This window comes from Nipponia nippon, unplaced genomic scaffold (genome assembly GCF_047370975.1).
Source record: "Nipponia nippon isolate SJK-2023a ecotype South Korea unplaced genomic scaffold, ASM4737097v1 scaffold_15, whole genome shotgun sequence".
In the NCBI taxonomy this organism is placed as follows: Eukaryota; Metazoa; Chordata; class Aves; order Pelecaniformes; family Threskiornithidae; genus Nipponia; species Nipponia nippon.
This window is the reverse complement of record NW_028262331.1, coordinates 5,496,396-5,513,407: the sequence shown is the minus strand read 5'-3', so window position 1 is coordinate 5,513,407 and position 17,012 is coordinate 5,496,396. Positions and strand designations below refer to the sequence as shown.

Genomic DNA, 17,012 nt, shown 5'->3' with positions numbered 1-17,012 from the left:
TCTCTACCTGCCTCCTCCCATTGCTCCCACAAGAGGGGCTGCCACTTCAGACGTTTCTTAAGGTGAGTTTCTCCCAGTGCCTGGGAGATCTGGAGAAGCTGGCCACATCTTTCCTTGATGGTGTTAGCAAAATGCCTCTAGTGAGGCCCTGGAAAAGGCAGGAAGCAAGCCTGGCCCTCAAAGCTCCCTAGTTCAACTCTCAGCAGTCCGTAAGCCGCTTGCCTACCGCTGACTTAAAAAGGCAGCACATTGCAGCAGTTCAGCCGCTGCGTTGACCCAGGACTTGGCAACAGCCGAAGGACTTTTGCTGTTACAAGTCCAGAGCAACCACTTGCAGGAGCAGTTTGCACGGGCAGTGCTGCAGCAGTGACCGAACCGCGTGCCCTCTGGCAGCCCGGGCAGTGGGCCAGCGGCACCCCACTCCCCGGGCTGCCGGGGCGGGCGTGGGGCAGAAGCGGGGCGGCAGACCCCATCCCCTGTCCCCCTCTGACAGCCCCACGCCCGTGGCTCCCAGCAGCACCACGACGGCAAGGGAACCCCGACCCCTCCCCGGTGGGCTCGCCGTGTGGGCTACCGGGCAGGGTGAGGTGGCCACAGCCCTGGAAGACCTCTGCTCCGGACAGAGAGCGGGAGCGGGCGGTTTCGGCCTGTGCCTCGCACCGACGCGGGTCCCCGCCGGCCGAGGCGAGGCGAGGCGAGGCCCGCGGGCGGGCTCGGGGCGACCCACCGCCGCGCCCTTCACCGCACCAGGGGACCGCTCGGAGCTCGCTGGCCGCTTGACGAGCAGTCACAGCCCCCCGCTGGCCTGGCCTGGCCTGGCCTGGCCTGGCCTGGCCTGGCCTGGCCCGGCCCGGCCCGGCCCCCGCTGTCCGCGGAGCCGCTCGCTGCGCCTTTAACGACGGCGGCTGCGCCGCGGCGGGCGGGCTGCGCGGCGGGACCGAGCGGCGCGGCGGCGTCTCCCGGCCGCGTCTTTCAGCGCCGCAGGCGAGTGGGCGGTGCGGGCCCTCCGCCGGGAGCAGATGGGGTGGCGGAGCGGGGGGTGCCGGCGCGGCGGGACGGCCCCGCGGGCGAGCACCTGACGCGGCCGACGACGGCTTGGCTGCGAGCGGGCAGCCCTGAAATGGCGAAAGCTCCGCGCCCAGGTGAGTGCTGAGCCCGCCCGGCGGGGTGGGGCGGGACGGGACGGGACAGCGCTGAGGGGAGCGCGGGGCCGCCCTGAGGGGAGCGCGGGGCGCCGCGCGGCGCGGCGGGTGGGGAGGCTCCAGCGCCGCTCCCCGCCCGCCGGCGGCCTTGCGGGCAGTCCCGGCTCCGTCTCCGCCGCCCCCGGCCCACCGGAACGGTCAGCGCAAACTTCTGTGAACGAGACGCAGGTGCATTCGCCCTCCTCGTCTTTTCCGAGCGGGGGCCGCTCCGCCGTGGGTGGCGGCGAGGGTGCCGTGCGGGGCTGCAGGGGCATCGCGGGCGTCCGCCCCGCTCGCCGCAGTCCGGCCTCCTCCCGGCTCTGCTCCCCGGTGCTGGGCCGGGAAGGGTCTCTCGCAGCACTGGAGGAGCTCTGTGGCTGCCGCCTTGTGGAGCCGATGCTCGCCACCGCCTGCTCGGGAGAAAGAGACTGGGACGCAGCAGCCATGGGCTCCTCTGGAAATAATAAAGGTGTGCTTGTTGGGTAGGACTTGCCGAAAGGAAAAGGCAGACGCAGTCTCTCCTGCGCCTTGCAGGTTCACGCGTTTTAGCTCATGCGTCCTCCAGAGTCTGAGCGATTTGGAGGTCGGTTGGCTGGGGCCGGGGGGCTTGGGGGCACTCAGCAGCAAAGCCCCGATGCCCCGGGCCTGCTGGCAGTGGCAGCCCTGCGGCCGTGACCTGTGCTCTGTGTGCAGGACTGACCGGTGCCGGCTAGCAGAACAGATGAGAAACCTCTTGCTGTTGCAGAAGGGTTTTCTTCTGGGTTGCACACAGAGCCCGTGGCTTTTGAAGACGAGCGCCTAACTGTGCAATGACTGAATGCCTGCTGGTTTGTATGTGAAACTTGGCTGGTGTTTGGTGCCACTTCTTGGCGCAGCTTTACAGCAGCATGGTAATATTAAAGCTAAACCCAAAGTTTTTGCCTGGCAGTGTTTATCTTTTTTAAATATCCTCCCAAAATAGGCATGGATTGGTGACATAGTGCTCAGGAACACGAGAGCATCAATAACTTCAGAAGGTGCAAATATAGTATTGAACTAAATGGTTGTTTTCCATCTTCGGAAGATGAAGAAATAATCAAATGGTGAAAAAGTCTCATTGTTTTTTCTTCGGCATTGGTTTGCAGTCCTTTTAACTTCGATAGGAAAATAAGGGAGCATTGCTTTCACTTTCAGTGGTACTTGAGTCACGTAGCCTGCATACATACCTTGCTTGTTCAAACTCAGCTTTGCATAGGAATTTTAAAGGATGGTACTTCTCTTGGATGTGATTCCACTCACTTCGGTAGACAAAATATGACTTTTGATGCCAGCTTTACGATGTTGTCACTACTTACTGTAAAGAAAAGCAAGAATTGACCATTTGCAAAGGAGCTCTGGCAGAACATATCTGGGTTAGGAGCAGGGAAAATGTGCTGCTTTTATAAATTAAGCCTACTGAGTTCATCAACGTGAGCTGGAACATGCACAAATATGGAAATCTTGTGGCTGTTTTGCTTGTATCTACCCTGCCTTGCAACCCCAGCCGGTGCTGTAGCCTCATCACAAACACAAAGAGAGACCATCGTTCTAGTAGCCGTGAAATCTGCTGCTTGATGACTGTTGAATGACACGTGTGCTTATAAAGGGCTTTTGGCAGTGGTTGACTTGACTCGTTTGGGTAGCCAGATCACACCTAAGGGACTCCTGATCTTAAGCGCTTGGAACAGTCCCTGCACAGAAATGCTTGGACATTTGCAGGATTGTGGGTTGCAAAACCACGTGGCGGCAACTGCAGATCACTACCTGACATCTCCCTGTGGGGGTGGTGTGGTATCCGCTCTTCATCTCCTACTTCATTTTTTAACAGACAGCAGTGACTCAAAAATGCCAGATCCTCCTCAGAAAGCCGAAATCTCCGCACTGTGAAAGTAGTCTTTCAGATGTGATGCAGGCAGTCCACCTACAGTTGTTGTGGGAAAAGGTTAGGGAATATTCATATCTTCTCTGGTTTTGGGGAGTGAGTTTGGAGGAGGTGATGATACTGCTGAGAGGGTGGGTGAAGTTAATTTCTGCTGTGGGGAAGCTGGCATCTGAAGAATCAGAAAATGACTCTGAGATGTACCACATTGACAGGAAAGCTTGATCTGGGATTTGGAGCCTGAACAGGCATGTTAAACCTCCTCTCTCTTTTCCTCCATCTCACCAGTAATCCCATAAGGTGCAAGACTGGAAATGTCACTGGTACCTTAAAATAGGGGCTTAAAGGCCTGCATGGCTTAGTTTCTTGATTTGTTTCCTGTAGTCAATAAGCAAATATATGTCTGTCCTTACCATCTGCTGCAGAACTGCCAGTTGAAGGATGTACAGAGTAGGGAACCAGGGACTTGTCATTGCTGAATTGTTATGAGATGAAAGACACTGAGTGAGGAATGGGAGTGAGGAGCTGGGTGCTTCTGACCACAGGGGTGTCTGGACTGTTCCTTCAGTTAGCTCTTTCACTTGACTTCTTGACAAGGGAACCTGCATTTTGTGTGCACTTTCTTCTAGCCTTTAACAATGCCTCTGGCTTTGTCAGCCGTGCTCTTTGCTCTGCTTTTGATTTTTATTTAGGGACTGATGCAGCCACAATGAGAATAAAGGGAGCTCCCTGACCCTTTCCCCTTTCTAGTCTTTCCTGGTATCTGTTCGATCTTGCTGACTGTCTTCAAGCTGCTTCTCCTCGCTGCTTCCTGTCCCAAGCTGCTTTCTTTCCAAAACTGACCACTTTATTCTTCCCTTAATGCTTCCCTTCACCTCTCAATTTTTCCTTTGTACCTGTCAACCCTTTTCCCACCTCATGGAAATGCTGTCTCAGTACACTGCCTCTGTCAGCCCAGGACTGCTCTCAGAGGGAGTACTGTAACTTCTCTGGGCTGCAGCTCCTCTGATAAACTTAGTGATTTTGTTCGCTCTAAGACGCTGCTTGCTTTATTGCCCTTTCAGGATTACCTTTCTTCTCCTTTTCTCCCACTTACATGCTCCTGAATTCTTGCCTTTCATCTTGCTGCCTCTTAAACCAGGAACATTCTCTTAGTACTTGTCCTCCAAGCTCCCGCTTCTGTCCCTTTTAATTCGTCCTCTTCTGTCCTCTTTCTGAAGCACCAGCAATGCTTCCAAGTCTGCAGTCCCCAAGACTGTAAGTGTACACAGATTTCAGCAGGGCAGGACTTGGCCTGGACTTGAGTACTGTGGGTTCATGAATGGCAGGTATGGTTTGATGATCTGGTGGCTTGCTGCCAACAGTAAGAGAAATCTTACGTATTTCCACCTCTTTCCCATGCCAGCTCCCAAGCTTCCCCAGCTCTTCTGAAGTCTAGTTCTGGGAACCAAACAGGTGGAAAAGTCTTTGGTATTTTAAATTTTTAGAAAGTTTGGTTTCTGCTGGTTTTACGGTCTTTACAGGCTCAACTGCGGGGTCGGGTGACTGCCCTCCCTGGTGGGAAGGAAACGGGGTCACGTCCCTTATAAGCAGCTACCAGTTAGGCTGGTGGGACGCCTCTCCCCCCCTCCTTTGGCCTCCCACTCCTTTATTTGCCTCCCCTCTCTGGCTCCCTCTTTTCCTCCCGTTCTGCCTTGGCCTGCCACTCTTTTATTGTCCTCCCCCTCTCTTCTTTGGAGCTCCCCCTTCCCCAGTCTGGCTCCCCATTTTCCTCTGGCCCTGCACACTCTCCCCCTTGGCCTCCTGTTCCCCTTCTGCCTCCGGGGCCGGCCAGCCCCCTGCTCCCACTCCGGCCACCCCCTGTCCCGTTGGCCTTGCGTGGTGCTCTGCCCCTCGGCCTGTGGCCTCCTGCTGTCTCCCCCTCAGCCCACCCCTCCCGCTTCCTCTCACTCTCAGCCTCCATCTCTCCCATCAGGTTCTTTTTTTTTTATTTTCCTCCTTTTCTCCTCCTCCTGGCTGGCCTCCCACTTTCCCCTTTGAGCGCTCTCCCCCTTGGCCTTCTGCTTTTTCCTTCCCTGTCCCCCTTGGCCTTGTGTGCTCTCTCTCTCTGACTTCCCTCTCGCCTCCCAATTTTATTTTTCTCCCTCTCCCCATCTGGCCTCCTCCTCTCCTCCTTTGGCCTCCTGCTCCTGTAGGCCTCCCACTGCCCCCCCAGCCCCTTCCACTTGCAGTGGATTTTATTTCAGTTTCAACTGATTTCATTTCAGTTCTCTGCTACAGATTCATTGTGTGACTTTGGATGAATTCTGCGTAGCCCTGGTAACAGTAGTGGTGTACATGGTCCTTCTTTTCTGGTGGCCTGTGCACAGGTGAGGGCTTACTCTGAGCGTACTTTAGTTTTCACTCTGGAATAATTGGCGGGAGGATCAGCGTCTCCCTCTGTCTTGCCTGAGCTTCTGAGTCTGAGGGGTGCCTCCCATAGTTAAATTCACATCTTTTTAAAGTCCTTCTTCAGTTTTATGTTTGTCAAAGAAGAAATAAAACATAACTAGAAAATAACTGGGTAATTTTGGCTTCCAGTAAGTCTTAACTGCGTAGTCACTAGGTAACACTGTGTGGGTTGTTCAGTTAAATCACTTAATGGGTGGGCAGGAAGCATCTGAAACCAGCAGAACAGAAAGAAGTATTATTATGCAACAGCAGTCAATGGCAACAGCAAAGGTCATTCCTTCTACCCAGCATCTCTTTCCAAGTGGAAAAATGACTTGTGCTTTTTAAATTTTATTAGGAAAACCTTCCCTGAATTCAAAATGGTCATGGTTCTAAGACAAGTTTTGAGAAGTGGAAATGTTTTAGAATCATAGAATCGTTTAGGTTGGAAAAGACCTTTAAGATCATCAAGTCCAAGCGTTAACCCAGCACTGCCAAGGCCACCACTAAACCATGTCCCTAAGCACCGCATCTACATGTCTTCTAAATACCTCCAGGGATGGGGACTCCACCACTTCCCTGGGCAGGCTGTGCCAGGGCCTAACAGCCCTTTCGGTGAAGAAATTTTTCCTAATATCCAACCTGAACCTCCCCTGGCACAACTTGAGGCCCTTTCCTCTTGTCCTGTCGCTTGTGACTTGGGAGAAGAGACCGACCCCCACCTCGCTACAGCCTCCTTTCAGGCAGTTGTAGAGAGCAATAAGGTCTCCCCTCAGCCTCCTCTTCTCCCGACTAAACAACCCCAGCTCCCCCAGCCGCTCCTCACCAGCCTTGTGCTCTAGACCCTTCACCAGCTTCGTTGCCCTTCTTTGGACACGCTCTAGCACCTCATTGTCCTAGTAATGTCCTTTTAATCTATGCAACAGAGTCTATTTTTAATTTTTTTTTTATAAGGATTAATTCAGTCTTCAATACTTTGCTGTGTAAAAGATTGAGTTTTCAGTAGCTATGAGAACACTGTGTGCTATTTTGTCTCTGCTAACTAGGTTGGTGTGGTAGTAGTATTTAGGAGTGCCTTTTTTTATGGTCACCTGTCTGTGGCACGTGCTTATGTCTAGGCTTGATCACCAAATGCTTATTACCAAGCAAAAGATGTAGCAAACTGCTGGGCCTGCTGCAAAGCCTGAAATCTGTAATATTATGACAGTGACATGAATCGTATTGAATTAGTTTTACAGGAAAGCCAGCTGCTGTAATCGCATCCAATGAAAACTGCTGTTCTTATCCCAGGCTGCTTGAATGCATCTTCCTGGAAGGTCGGGTGCAAGCACATGGGAGCCTGGATGGTCTGTTGGACTAGCCTGGTACGTTAGTGATACTGCCAGCGCACATGAGTGGCTGGTATGACTGGCATTGAGGTCAGCCTGCTTTCTTTCCATCTGTCCTATTTGCCTGACAAGGTAACGGTTGATTCGTGCATTGTTAAGGAGAAGAGGGCCTTTAGGAGATGCTGGAGTGATTCTTAAACTGGTGCTTCTGAACTGTGCCTACTGTTCTGCTACTCTGCCCTCTCACAAATATGCTTCAGGCATAAAATCATTGCTATTTCATTCCCAGAGTGTTTGTGCTGATCCTGCCGGTGAAGTTCTGCTGTAAACAGTGATGACTCAAGTCATGGTTTTCTTTTTCAGTTGCAGTCAGTGTTTGTAAAAGCTAATTCAAGCTGAGGAGAAGGCAGATCAGTGAAGAAAGGTAACGTGGCTGTGGTTTCACAGCAGGGCTAGGCTTACTTCCCGGTGCATTTGTAAAATGACTTTTCAACTCATTAGATGCAATGGCAGAGCCCTGTGTCTTGGTAAAGTGTGCTGTCCACTAGAGGACATAATTTGCACAGGCGAACATTCCTTCCATTTTACAGAAGGTATCTCTGTGCTCTGCACGTTCGTCTCTGTGCTCTGCGTTCCATCTCCAGATGTATTGCACCTACAGAACTGGGGCCTACCATGTGCAGTAGTGGTTTATTCTAAGTCAGAGGTAATGCCAGTTGCTGGAATGGAGCAAGTAGATGCCTTTTCTTTCTCCTGATTTGATAGGCATTTTAAATATGATCTTTGCATAACAAGTAATATGGAAACGGCATTTTTGGTACTGGAAGCAGAGCATGTGGAATTATTGAGTGACAGTGGTGAGCCGTTCTGTCTTAGGATGCTTAGGACTTACAGAATGAGTGGGTTTTGGACATCAGGCCTTTTAAAATGGTATAGGAAAGTGGTTAAATTTAAGTCAGGAATCAGCAGCATTAGCTATTCAATTTTCAGAGGAAGACCTTTGTTTCTTAAAGTGCTTTCCAGAGCCTCTTAGGCCTTACTTCAGTTCTTGTCTGTTTTTCTGCTTCCATTTCCTTAGTTCTGAGAATGTTGGCTACAGACCAGTAAGGTCACTTTTTGACCACTCTTGTGTTTCTTTTTTCTCTCTTTTAGAAACACCCTCAGATCACGTGGAATGAGGTGCACTCATGCACTGCTTAATTGTCATATCACTGCCAGTTTGCCACACTTCTTAAAAAACAAATGAAAAAAACACCTTTGGAAAGAATTTGGGTTTATGCCTCCTGACCAGGAGAAACTAGACCTGATTCTTGTCTTACATACACTTTTCAACTGCTGTTGATTTCAGCAGGATGATTTGCTCATGAAACTATGAGAAAATGAGCTCTGCTGGTGTTGGTGGTTGAAAGTGGAATTGGCCTTTCCTGTGGCTGTTCTGCTCCTTAGGTCTGTCTGTGGAACATACCAGAGATTGCATGATCGTAGCAGGTCTTTTCTTCTTTTGTGGATGGATAGCGTTAGAAGCTGCTGATACGTGGGTGGGAACTATTTCTTCTGCAGGTTGCTGGAACTATGGACGGTCACTAAACACCAAGGATGAAATTTGCCTTGCATCTAAATTTGGATGATATCTCTAGAGGTGCAGTCTGACTTGCCCTCAAACAGAAGTACGAGTGTCACATAATAGGATGTGGAACTATTTCTTTAGCAATTCTTAGTCAAGTCAGATCCTGGATGTTCCTGGGAAGGGGAGATTTTTTTTTTTTTTTTTTGTAAATGGGGGTCAGAGCGGCTGAGAGTTCTTCAGGGATGAGTTTAGGTGCTCATTCAGGTGTGAGGTCAGTTAGCTGTTTTACTGCCTATCACAAAAGGATGCAACTGATTGTATCTATGGCTCTTGCCCTTATGGAAGCTACTGCTGTACAGGATATAGGTTTCAGTTGTGATCCTTATTTATACATCTTAGTGCTAAGGAAAGCAGTATCTAACATGGGGAAATTGGCTAAGGAGCGTATTAAAAATCTTACTTTAACTGATTCTTTTTCAACAACATTCAGAAGTGACTTTGCTTTTAATTAGCAATTTATATAATGAGAGCTACTGTGAGGTTGGAGTGTATGGTGAAGTATGATGAATCACAAACCCAGATCTAGTATATCCGTGATGTGGAAAACTGTTTTCTGTAGGTCCTGCAAGAGTTGTCTTCATGCAGATACATGTTAACGTCAGCTACTGAAAAATTAAAATGTGAAATGATTTAGCTCAGGGAAAACCAAGGGAGTGCTTTTCAAAGTTCCATTTTACTCATGCGTCACATCACCTCATCTCACATCACCAGATCCCAGATGCAGCGAAGTACCAATGGAGTTCCAGCTGTTCTTTGTTGAAGAAAAAAAGCGAGGATTTTTTTAGAAGAAAATCACTGATTGTAATCTTAATTCTAGTTAATCTTAATTACAATTAATTACAATTAGTGCTATCCTAACTAGAAAATTCAGCTTCTGTGCATGGTGCTGCAAGACGGCTCTGCTTTTGTCTTTTCCCCTGCTGTTATTGTGGCTGTGCGCTCAGGGCAAGCCCCCAGTCAGCTCCTCCTGTAACAGGCGAGTGCAGCAACCGGCAGTACTATGGAAAAGAAAACAGTTTAGGTAGGAAACCTTGCTTCTGCTTCTCCTAGAAGAAAAGCACCTGTGTGTTTCTGTGAACTCTCCTTCTGCCACTTGGAAATGTTCCCCTCGTATCCTACTGTCAGTCTGTCGTGCTGCCTCAGCAGCCTGTGGGAACTGCTACCTGTGCTTCTAGTTCAACTCTTGTGACTGGCAGGTGAGTGATGTAGTGGGTTTCTGTTAAAGGCATTGCATTTCTACGCGGTTTCCCCTTCTGTCCTCAGAAATTGTGATACGGAACAACTGAAATGAAATATAAGTTGCTACCCTGCTTGCAAAAGTTGCTGAAATCTGGCTGCTAAGAATCAGTCAACAAATCTGATGAAGTTCGCTGACATAGAAGCATCAAGTGTCATTACCGAGGAGTTAGCCTGTATTTTGAAGCAGGGCTGGTCTTTTCATTCTCTGAAACAAAATAATAAAATAAAACATGCAGCAGTTGACACTGTAAATCAAATCAGTGAGTCCAGGCAACGCCGGTGTCTAATGCAATCAAGAAATGTTAATGGAGTCCTATTAAGGTGGCTAATGCTAATCTGTTGGCACAGAAGGAAGCAGGCTCAGTAAGACTAATGTGTTAGGGCGATGCCACGCAGTCCAGCCAGCAAATAAATGTAGATGTGAAGAACTGCTGCAGTGAGCTTACACAGACTTGTGCTGCTGACTGTGGCTATGTTTAAGCTGCTTCTAAATCTAGAAGCATTCCTAGTGCAATATAATAAAACTGGGGCTCCCAAGGGCTTTTCTCGTAGCCAGAATTTATGGCTGGAGATTTGTGGCACTTTTCCCTGCCCTCCCTTCACAGTCAGCATCAGACTGCAAAGTCACTGGAAGCATGAGCTTTCTTTGTGGGACCAGCACTTTCACTGATTTCCAGCCAGGCTCGTGGCAGTTCTTCTCCAGGGAGCTGCTGTTTTCTTCGGAGTACTTCTGAAGCCTTTACAATTTTATATTTATATAGCCTTCTCCCTTCCTTCCTTCCCTGCAAATTCTAGTGGCTGAAACGGAAAGCTTTTTATTCTGGCAAAAAAGCAACAATCCCTGCAAGGCCTTTTAGGCTCTTGTTCAGCCAGAAGTTCCTTCAACTTTGTGTTATTCATCAGGAGACACTTAATCCAGATTAAGTAACACTAGAATGGTGTTGGTTAGGGAGGTGCTCATGGTCTTTTGAATTTAAATTGAAAGTGTTAGTGCAACCACTGGCATTTTTTTCCCTCGTGGGAGGTGCATTTGTATTTACTTCCATTTTCCATGGGCAGCATGCTGTGCTTGAGGCAAACGCCTTAGAGCTGTCATGCCAGCACTGGCCCTGTGGCTGGGGGAAATGGCAGTTTCCACTTTTGGACAGGGCCACCCCTCCATGTATGAAACATTCCTGGAAGCCACTGCATCCAGCACTAGGGATGTACAAACCTGGGAAATGAACAGCTTCCCATGGTCTACTACTGCTTGTAAGCATTAATTACTAGTGAAATCTAAAAGTGGATAGATTTGAAGAGAAGCTTTGAATATCTTAACACCTTCAGAACAGGAATGATTGGATAAAGCAAATGACCTGAAACACCTTAGAGCTGTTTTATCTGTGGGTCGTGCATCTCGCAGCACTGCAGTGCTGGCACTGAAGTTCAGTACTGCTACATTTATTTCTTCCCATGTTGTAGTGCTTTTAGACTTCTAAAACTTTTTTTTAATGTGCTGTGTGCTTTCATGAAAGTCTCTGTAGGCAGGCGTCAAGGCTTCCATGCCTTTGCTGTGCAGATGATAAAGTTCCCTTAAGACCTGGGAGCTTGATAGTGTGTGACCAAGGGGATGTGGATTAGCAGCATTGCATCTACTGCATCTTTAATAATGTTCGGTGCAAAGTGTTGCTGCACTCTTCCCAAAGGAGCATTTTCTTCATTTTCCTAAAGTGTCTCCAGTCTCTTTCCTTGAGTTGCAGAGGCTGATTTTTTGCATATGGCTTGACAGGAGGTGCAGTCAGATCCTTATCACAGTAGTTGTATCTGTCAAGCATTGTCTTCCAGCAATCCCTCAGATAAGTTCTTTTCTTCTTGTAACAATTCGGAGTTCTTTCCAAAGAAGCAGTGGCTTCTCTTACTAGTTTCACAACAGCTTCATTTCCCAGCTTCTGCATCAGAGGTCAGGAATTGTGACAACACCAGCTTCTGGTTTTTTGTCGGCTCTGCATAATCCTCCTTTCTAGCCTGGTACTTGACCATTCCCTGATAGTTGCTGGTCTAGAAGAAAGCATGAAAGGGTGCAGGAAAAGATGGGACAGTGGAGCAGGGAGTGGAAGAGTTCTCCTTTGTGAGGAAATTGGAAGATGTGTTTTGCTGGCTTTGTCAGCAAAATGGAAGCCTGATTTCATTGCTGTGGATTAGGTTGGTGAGTGGCCAGGACCTTGAAGAAAAGGTACTGAAACTGATGTTGACTGTAAACCCAGTGGGTGTAGAGCAACCATGAATACACTAAGACAGAAAATAAGGAAAAAGTTTCAGACTGGCAGAGTAACAGCATACTCTAAGAGCCACCCAGGCAGAATAATGAGGCAATCCCATCCCTCCTGTCTTTTTATGAGGGAGCTTGTGCAAGTAAAACAAACTTTCTATTATGGTACCATGTAAGCATCCTGGACAAAAGGTACATTTCAGCCTTATGTTCCTGCCACTGTTCTGGTCAGCACACCTTGGCTGATGGTGTAACAGCTCATCTCCAGCACAGTGAGCAGGGAAATGACTTCTTGTTTTTCTTTCTGTCAGTGGGCCCAAAGGTAGAAATGGTCCCAGCTGGTAGCTGAACAAAGTCTGCCTTTTTTGTTGTTGTTGTTTCACAAAAGAATAAAAATGGAGAGTGCTGAAGAGAGTACTCTGCCTAGCACACTGCATTTTGGAACACTTGCCAAGTTTGCACCAATATGGGATCCATAATGCAGTGGCCACTATGTATGAACATCCTGTGTGTGAATGCTCTTTGTGTACTTCTGTGGTCGGTTGACTTTAGCTAGCTGCCAGGTGCCCACCAAGACACTTATCACTCCCCCTCCTCAACAAGAGGGGGAGAGAAAATATGATGAAAGGCTCGTGGGTCAAGATAAGGACAGGGAGATCATTCAGCAATTACAGTCATAGGCAAAACAGACTCAGCTTGGGGAAATTAATTTATTACCGATCTAAATCAGAGCAGGATAATGAGAAATAAGAACAATCGTAAAGCACCTTCCCCCCCACCCCTCCCTTCTTCCTGGGCTCAGCTTCACTCCTGAATACTCTGCCTCCTCCCCCTGAGCAGCACAGGAGGACAGGAATGGGGATTGCAGTCAGTTCATCACACGTTGTCTTTGCTGCTTCTTGCTCCTCACACTCTTCCCCTGCTCCAGCGTGGGGTCCCACCCATGGGAGGCAGTCCTCCATGAATTTTTCCAACATGAGCCCTTCCTACAGGCTGCGCTTCTTCATGAACAGCTCCAGCATTGGTCCTTTCCATTGGGTGCAGTCCTTTAGGAGCGGACTGCTCCTGTGTGGGTCCCCCCCGGAGTCACAGGTCCTGTCAGAAGACCTGCTCCAGCATGGGCTCCTCTCCACGGGGCCACAAGTCCTGCCAGGAGCCTGCTCTAGCACAGGCTCGCCACAAGGTCACAGTCTCCTTCAGAGCACATCTACCTCTTCAGACGTGGGGTCCTCCATGGGCTGCAGGTGGATATCTGCTCCACTGTGGACCTTCATGGGCTTCAGGGGGACAACCTTATCCACCATGGTTTTCACCACGGGCTGCAGGGAAATCTCTGCTCCGGCACCTGGAGCACCTCCTCCCCCTCCTTCTTCACTGACCTTGGTGTCTGCAGGGCTGTTCCTCTCGCGTTTTCTCACTCCTCTCTCCCAGCTGCTGTTGCACGGCAGTTTTTACCCCTTCTTAAATGTGTTATCACAGAGGCGCTACCAACGTCGCTGATGGGCTCAGCCTTGGGCAGTGGCGGGTCCGTCTTGGAGCTGGCTGGAACTGGCTCTGTTGGACATGGGGGCAGCTTCTGGAATCTTCTCACAGAAGCCATCCCTGTAGCCCCCCCCACCCCCCCCCGCTACCAAAACCTTGCCACATAAACCCTATACAACTTCATAGCTTTCTCTGGTGTAAATGTAGATAAACTCTTTGACCTCGGGCTTTGGGATCAGATCTTAGACAGTTGAACATAAAGGGCAGGAGTCCTGAGAGCAGTTACTACCATCACCAGAGTAGAAAAACCTGTAGAGAACAGCTTTTGATTCAGACAAACTCTGTGTAACTCGGGCATCTTCTGCATCCCATCAAGTTGCTACCAATGAGATTTGGCTGAGCGGCAGGACAGAGCAGGACTTTGCTGATGGTTGGAGTAAGTAAGTAGTGATCTTTGTTAGGACTTCAAGGGTATTTAAGTGCTTAGGCATCTTTTTAAGGGCATTGATTAGGGACTGAGGTACAGTTTTTCACTTGTCTTTATATTTGGGTCTTGTACCGATTATGTGAAAATCTGCATGTACTCATTGCTGCATTACATTGCTGTGCCTCGAGATTCACATTCTTCCTGGCTGGAGGGGTTTATTTTAAGGTTATTACTGAGAAACAGGATTGTTTTGTAGAAACATTTTAAATTTGCCATGCTTGAAGTCAGTTGTTTTCTGTCTCTCCCTGCCTTGAAAAACCAAAACAACCTCTCTAAGCCTAAAAATGAACACATCAGAAGATACTCTCCCCTACTGCCAAAGAGTAAAGAAATGATAAAACAAAGGAGAAAACAAAAGAACTTGGGGGTCAGGAGAAGAGAGCAAAACCCAAGCAAATTGGATAGATTGTGGTAAGAAATGTATGGGAAAGAACAGTTAGTAATATAAGCAAATGCTGCACAGACATTGTGCATTGCTTGGTATTTACAGATATAGATGAATTTTAAGCCAAGACAGTGAATTTATGCAGTATCAGTGAGCTTTTCTGGGTGGCACTGTGGCTGATCAGGTGTGTATTGACTTAACAGAATCCACTTTGCTTGCACCTTGAGCTCTTGGCTGTCGTTGGTGTTACTCAAGATTTTCCAATAATTTCCTGCAGGGAAAACAGAAAACCGTAACAAAAACACCTAACTCTTGTTTTCACTCCTTTTTGTCTTTATTGCATCTTGTGTACTGGATGGCTGCCTCCAAAGTGCATCACAAACTTATTAGGCAAATATCTCTTACAGAACTGTTCTTCAGTGGGAATTAAATTCTTCAAGATTTGTTTTTATTCCCTTAAAGATAGGAATCACAGAATCACAGAATGGTTGGGGTTGGAAGGGACCTCTGGAGATCATCTAGTTCAACCCTGCTGCTAAAGCAGGTTCACCTACAGCAGGTTGCACAGGATCGCGTCCAGGCGGGTTTTGAATATCTCCAGAGAAGGAGACTCTACAGCCTCTCTGGGCAGCCTGTTCCAGTGCTCTGTCACACTCAAAGTAAAGAAGTTTTTCCTCTATATTTAGCTGGAACTCCCTGTGTTTCCGTTTGTGCCCATTGCTCCTTATCCTGTCGCTGGGCACCACTGAAGAGAGTCTGGCCCCATCCTCCTTACACCCACCCTTAAGCTATTTGTAAGCATTGATAAGATCCCCTCTCAGTTTCCTCCAGGCTAAACAGACCCAGCTCTCTCAACCTTTCCTCGTGAGAGATGCTCCAGTCCCCTAATCATCTTCGTAGCCCTTCGTTGGGCTCTCTCCAGTAGTTCCTCGTCTTTCTTGAAGTGGGGAGCCCAGAACGGGACACAGCACTCCAGATGGGGCCTCAGCAGGGCAGAGCAGAGGGGGAGGATAACCTCCCTCGGCCTGCTGGCCGCGCTCTTCCTAATGCACCCCAGGATACCACTGGCCTTCTCGGCCACAAGGGCACATTGCTGGCTCGTGGTTAACTTGTTGTCCACCAGGACTCCCAGGTCCTTCCCTGCAGAGCTGCTTTCCAGCAGGTCAAGCCCTAACCTGTACTGGTGTGTGCGGTTATTCCTCCCTAGGTGCAGGACCCTATGCTTGCCTTTGTTGAACTTCAGTAGGTTCCTCTCTGCCCAGCTCTCTAGCCTGTCCAGGTCTTGCTGAATGGCAGCACAGCCTTCTGGTCTATCAGCCACTCCTCCCAGTTCTGTATGGTCAGCAAACTTGCTGAGGGTACACTCTGTCCCTTCATCCAGCTCACTGATGAATGAGTTGAACAAGTCTGGACCCAGTACTGACCCCAGGGAACACCGCTAGCTACAGGCCTCCAACTAGACTCTGCACCGCTGGTAACAACCCTCTGAGCTCTGCCATTCAGCCAATTCTCAGTCCATCTCGCTGTCCACTCGTCTATCCCACGCTTCCTGAACTTACCTATGAGGATGTAATGGGAGACAGTATCAAAAGCCTTGCTGAAGTCAAGGTAGACAACATCCACTGCTCTCCCCTCATCTACCCAGCCAGTCATGCCGTCATAGAAGGCTATCAGATTGGTCAAGCATGATTTTCCCCTTGGTGAATCCATGTTGACTGCTCCTGATAATGTGGGCTCCCTTCCAAAGAACTGATAAGTTTTAAAGTTCATTTGCTCCTATTCCCTCCCCAGAGCCTGTTTGCTGAATGGTGCCAGTTGAATGAGTGGAGAAACAAGAGTTAAGTAGTTGCAGTAGCACAGCAAGCTCAGCGTGTGTTTTGAGTGTGCATGGCTATGTCTAGAGCGCTGCTGTTTTTACCTGAGTCAGATTTTGTCTTTCCAAGTTTCAGTCCTGGTTTTGATATCTGTGTGACGGTAACCTGAACGGAGGGAAGCTAAGCCTTCCAGGTCAAATTTTATGGTCTTGTCAAGATAACTTAGACCTGATTATTGAGATAGGTCAAGTGCTTAAGCTTCTCTAATTTGGATATGAAAACGTGAGCTAAACCCAAACCGTGGCCCAAGAGCCCTGGTAACAGTCAGTGCTAATGAACCAGAGGGCATATACCGGTGGAAAACATTGTCATACGTGAAGGGATATCTGCCTGTCTGGAGATACGGGAATAGATTTGTCACTTGAATTACTCTGCATAAGCACACTTTTTATAGAGCAGAAGCTGGCAGGATGCTTGTGTTACCAAGAATGAGAACATTAAGCTGCTCAAAAAAAAAAAAAGGCTTTAAGATTGTTGCAGATATATCTTTATACTCATTGCATGACACTTGGTGCAGTGAGGCAGTCTCTCTGTGTGAGAACTAGGCCCTTGGTGTTACAGTAAAGCTGGGGTTGCCCCACACTTTGTGCTTTTCTGCATGTTTTAAAACAGCAGTTTTATATTCTGGAGAATAGGCTGGCTTAAGCTGCTGTTAGTGTTACAGGAGAAAAATTATTCCCTGGAACATCTTCCCTTTCAATTTCTTGACGCTCATGTTTTTGTTTTCTTGCTGTTTCAAGGTAATTATTTTCTATTTTATGGAGACAGCATTTTTATAAACATTGTGTTAGAACCTGTACTGCCCAATGACTGCGAATGTGGTGAGGTTTTTTG

The 17,012-nt window shown here is 48.5% G+C and overlaps 1 protein-coding gene across 3 annotated transcripts in view; it reads left to right on the top strand.

The window, feature by feature from the left end:
- Window positions 1-887: 887 nt before the first annotated feature.
- The window catches only part of PITPNM3 (PITPNM family member 3), a 146,769-nt gene continuing 130,644 nt past the window's right edge, over window positions 888-17,012 (top strand). The window contains exon 1 of one of the 3 annotated variants that reach the window (XM_087751538.1): window positions 888-1,142. In XM_087751538.1, the coding sequence (XP_087607664.1) occupies window positions 1,121-1,142 (22 nt within the window). In that variant the 5' untranslated portion in view covers window positions 888-1,120. Of the gene's footprint in view, window positions 1,143-1,466; window positions 1,651-17,012 lie in introns of those variants that run through there. The other 2 variants (XM_087751537.1, XM_087751540.1) reach the window with 2 other exon arrangements.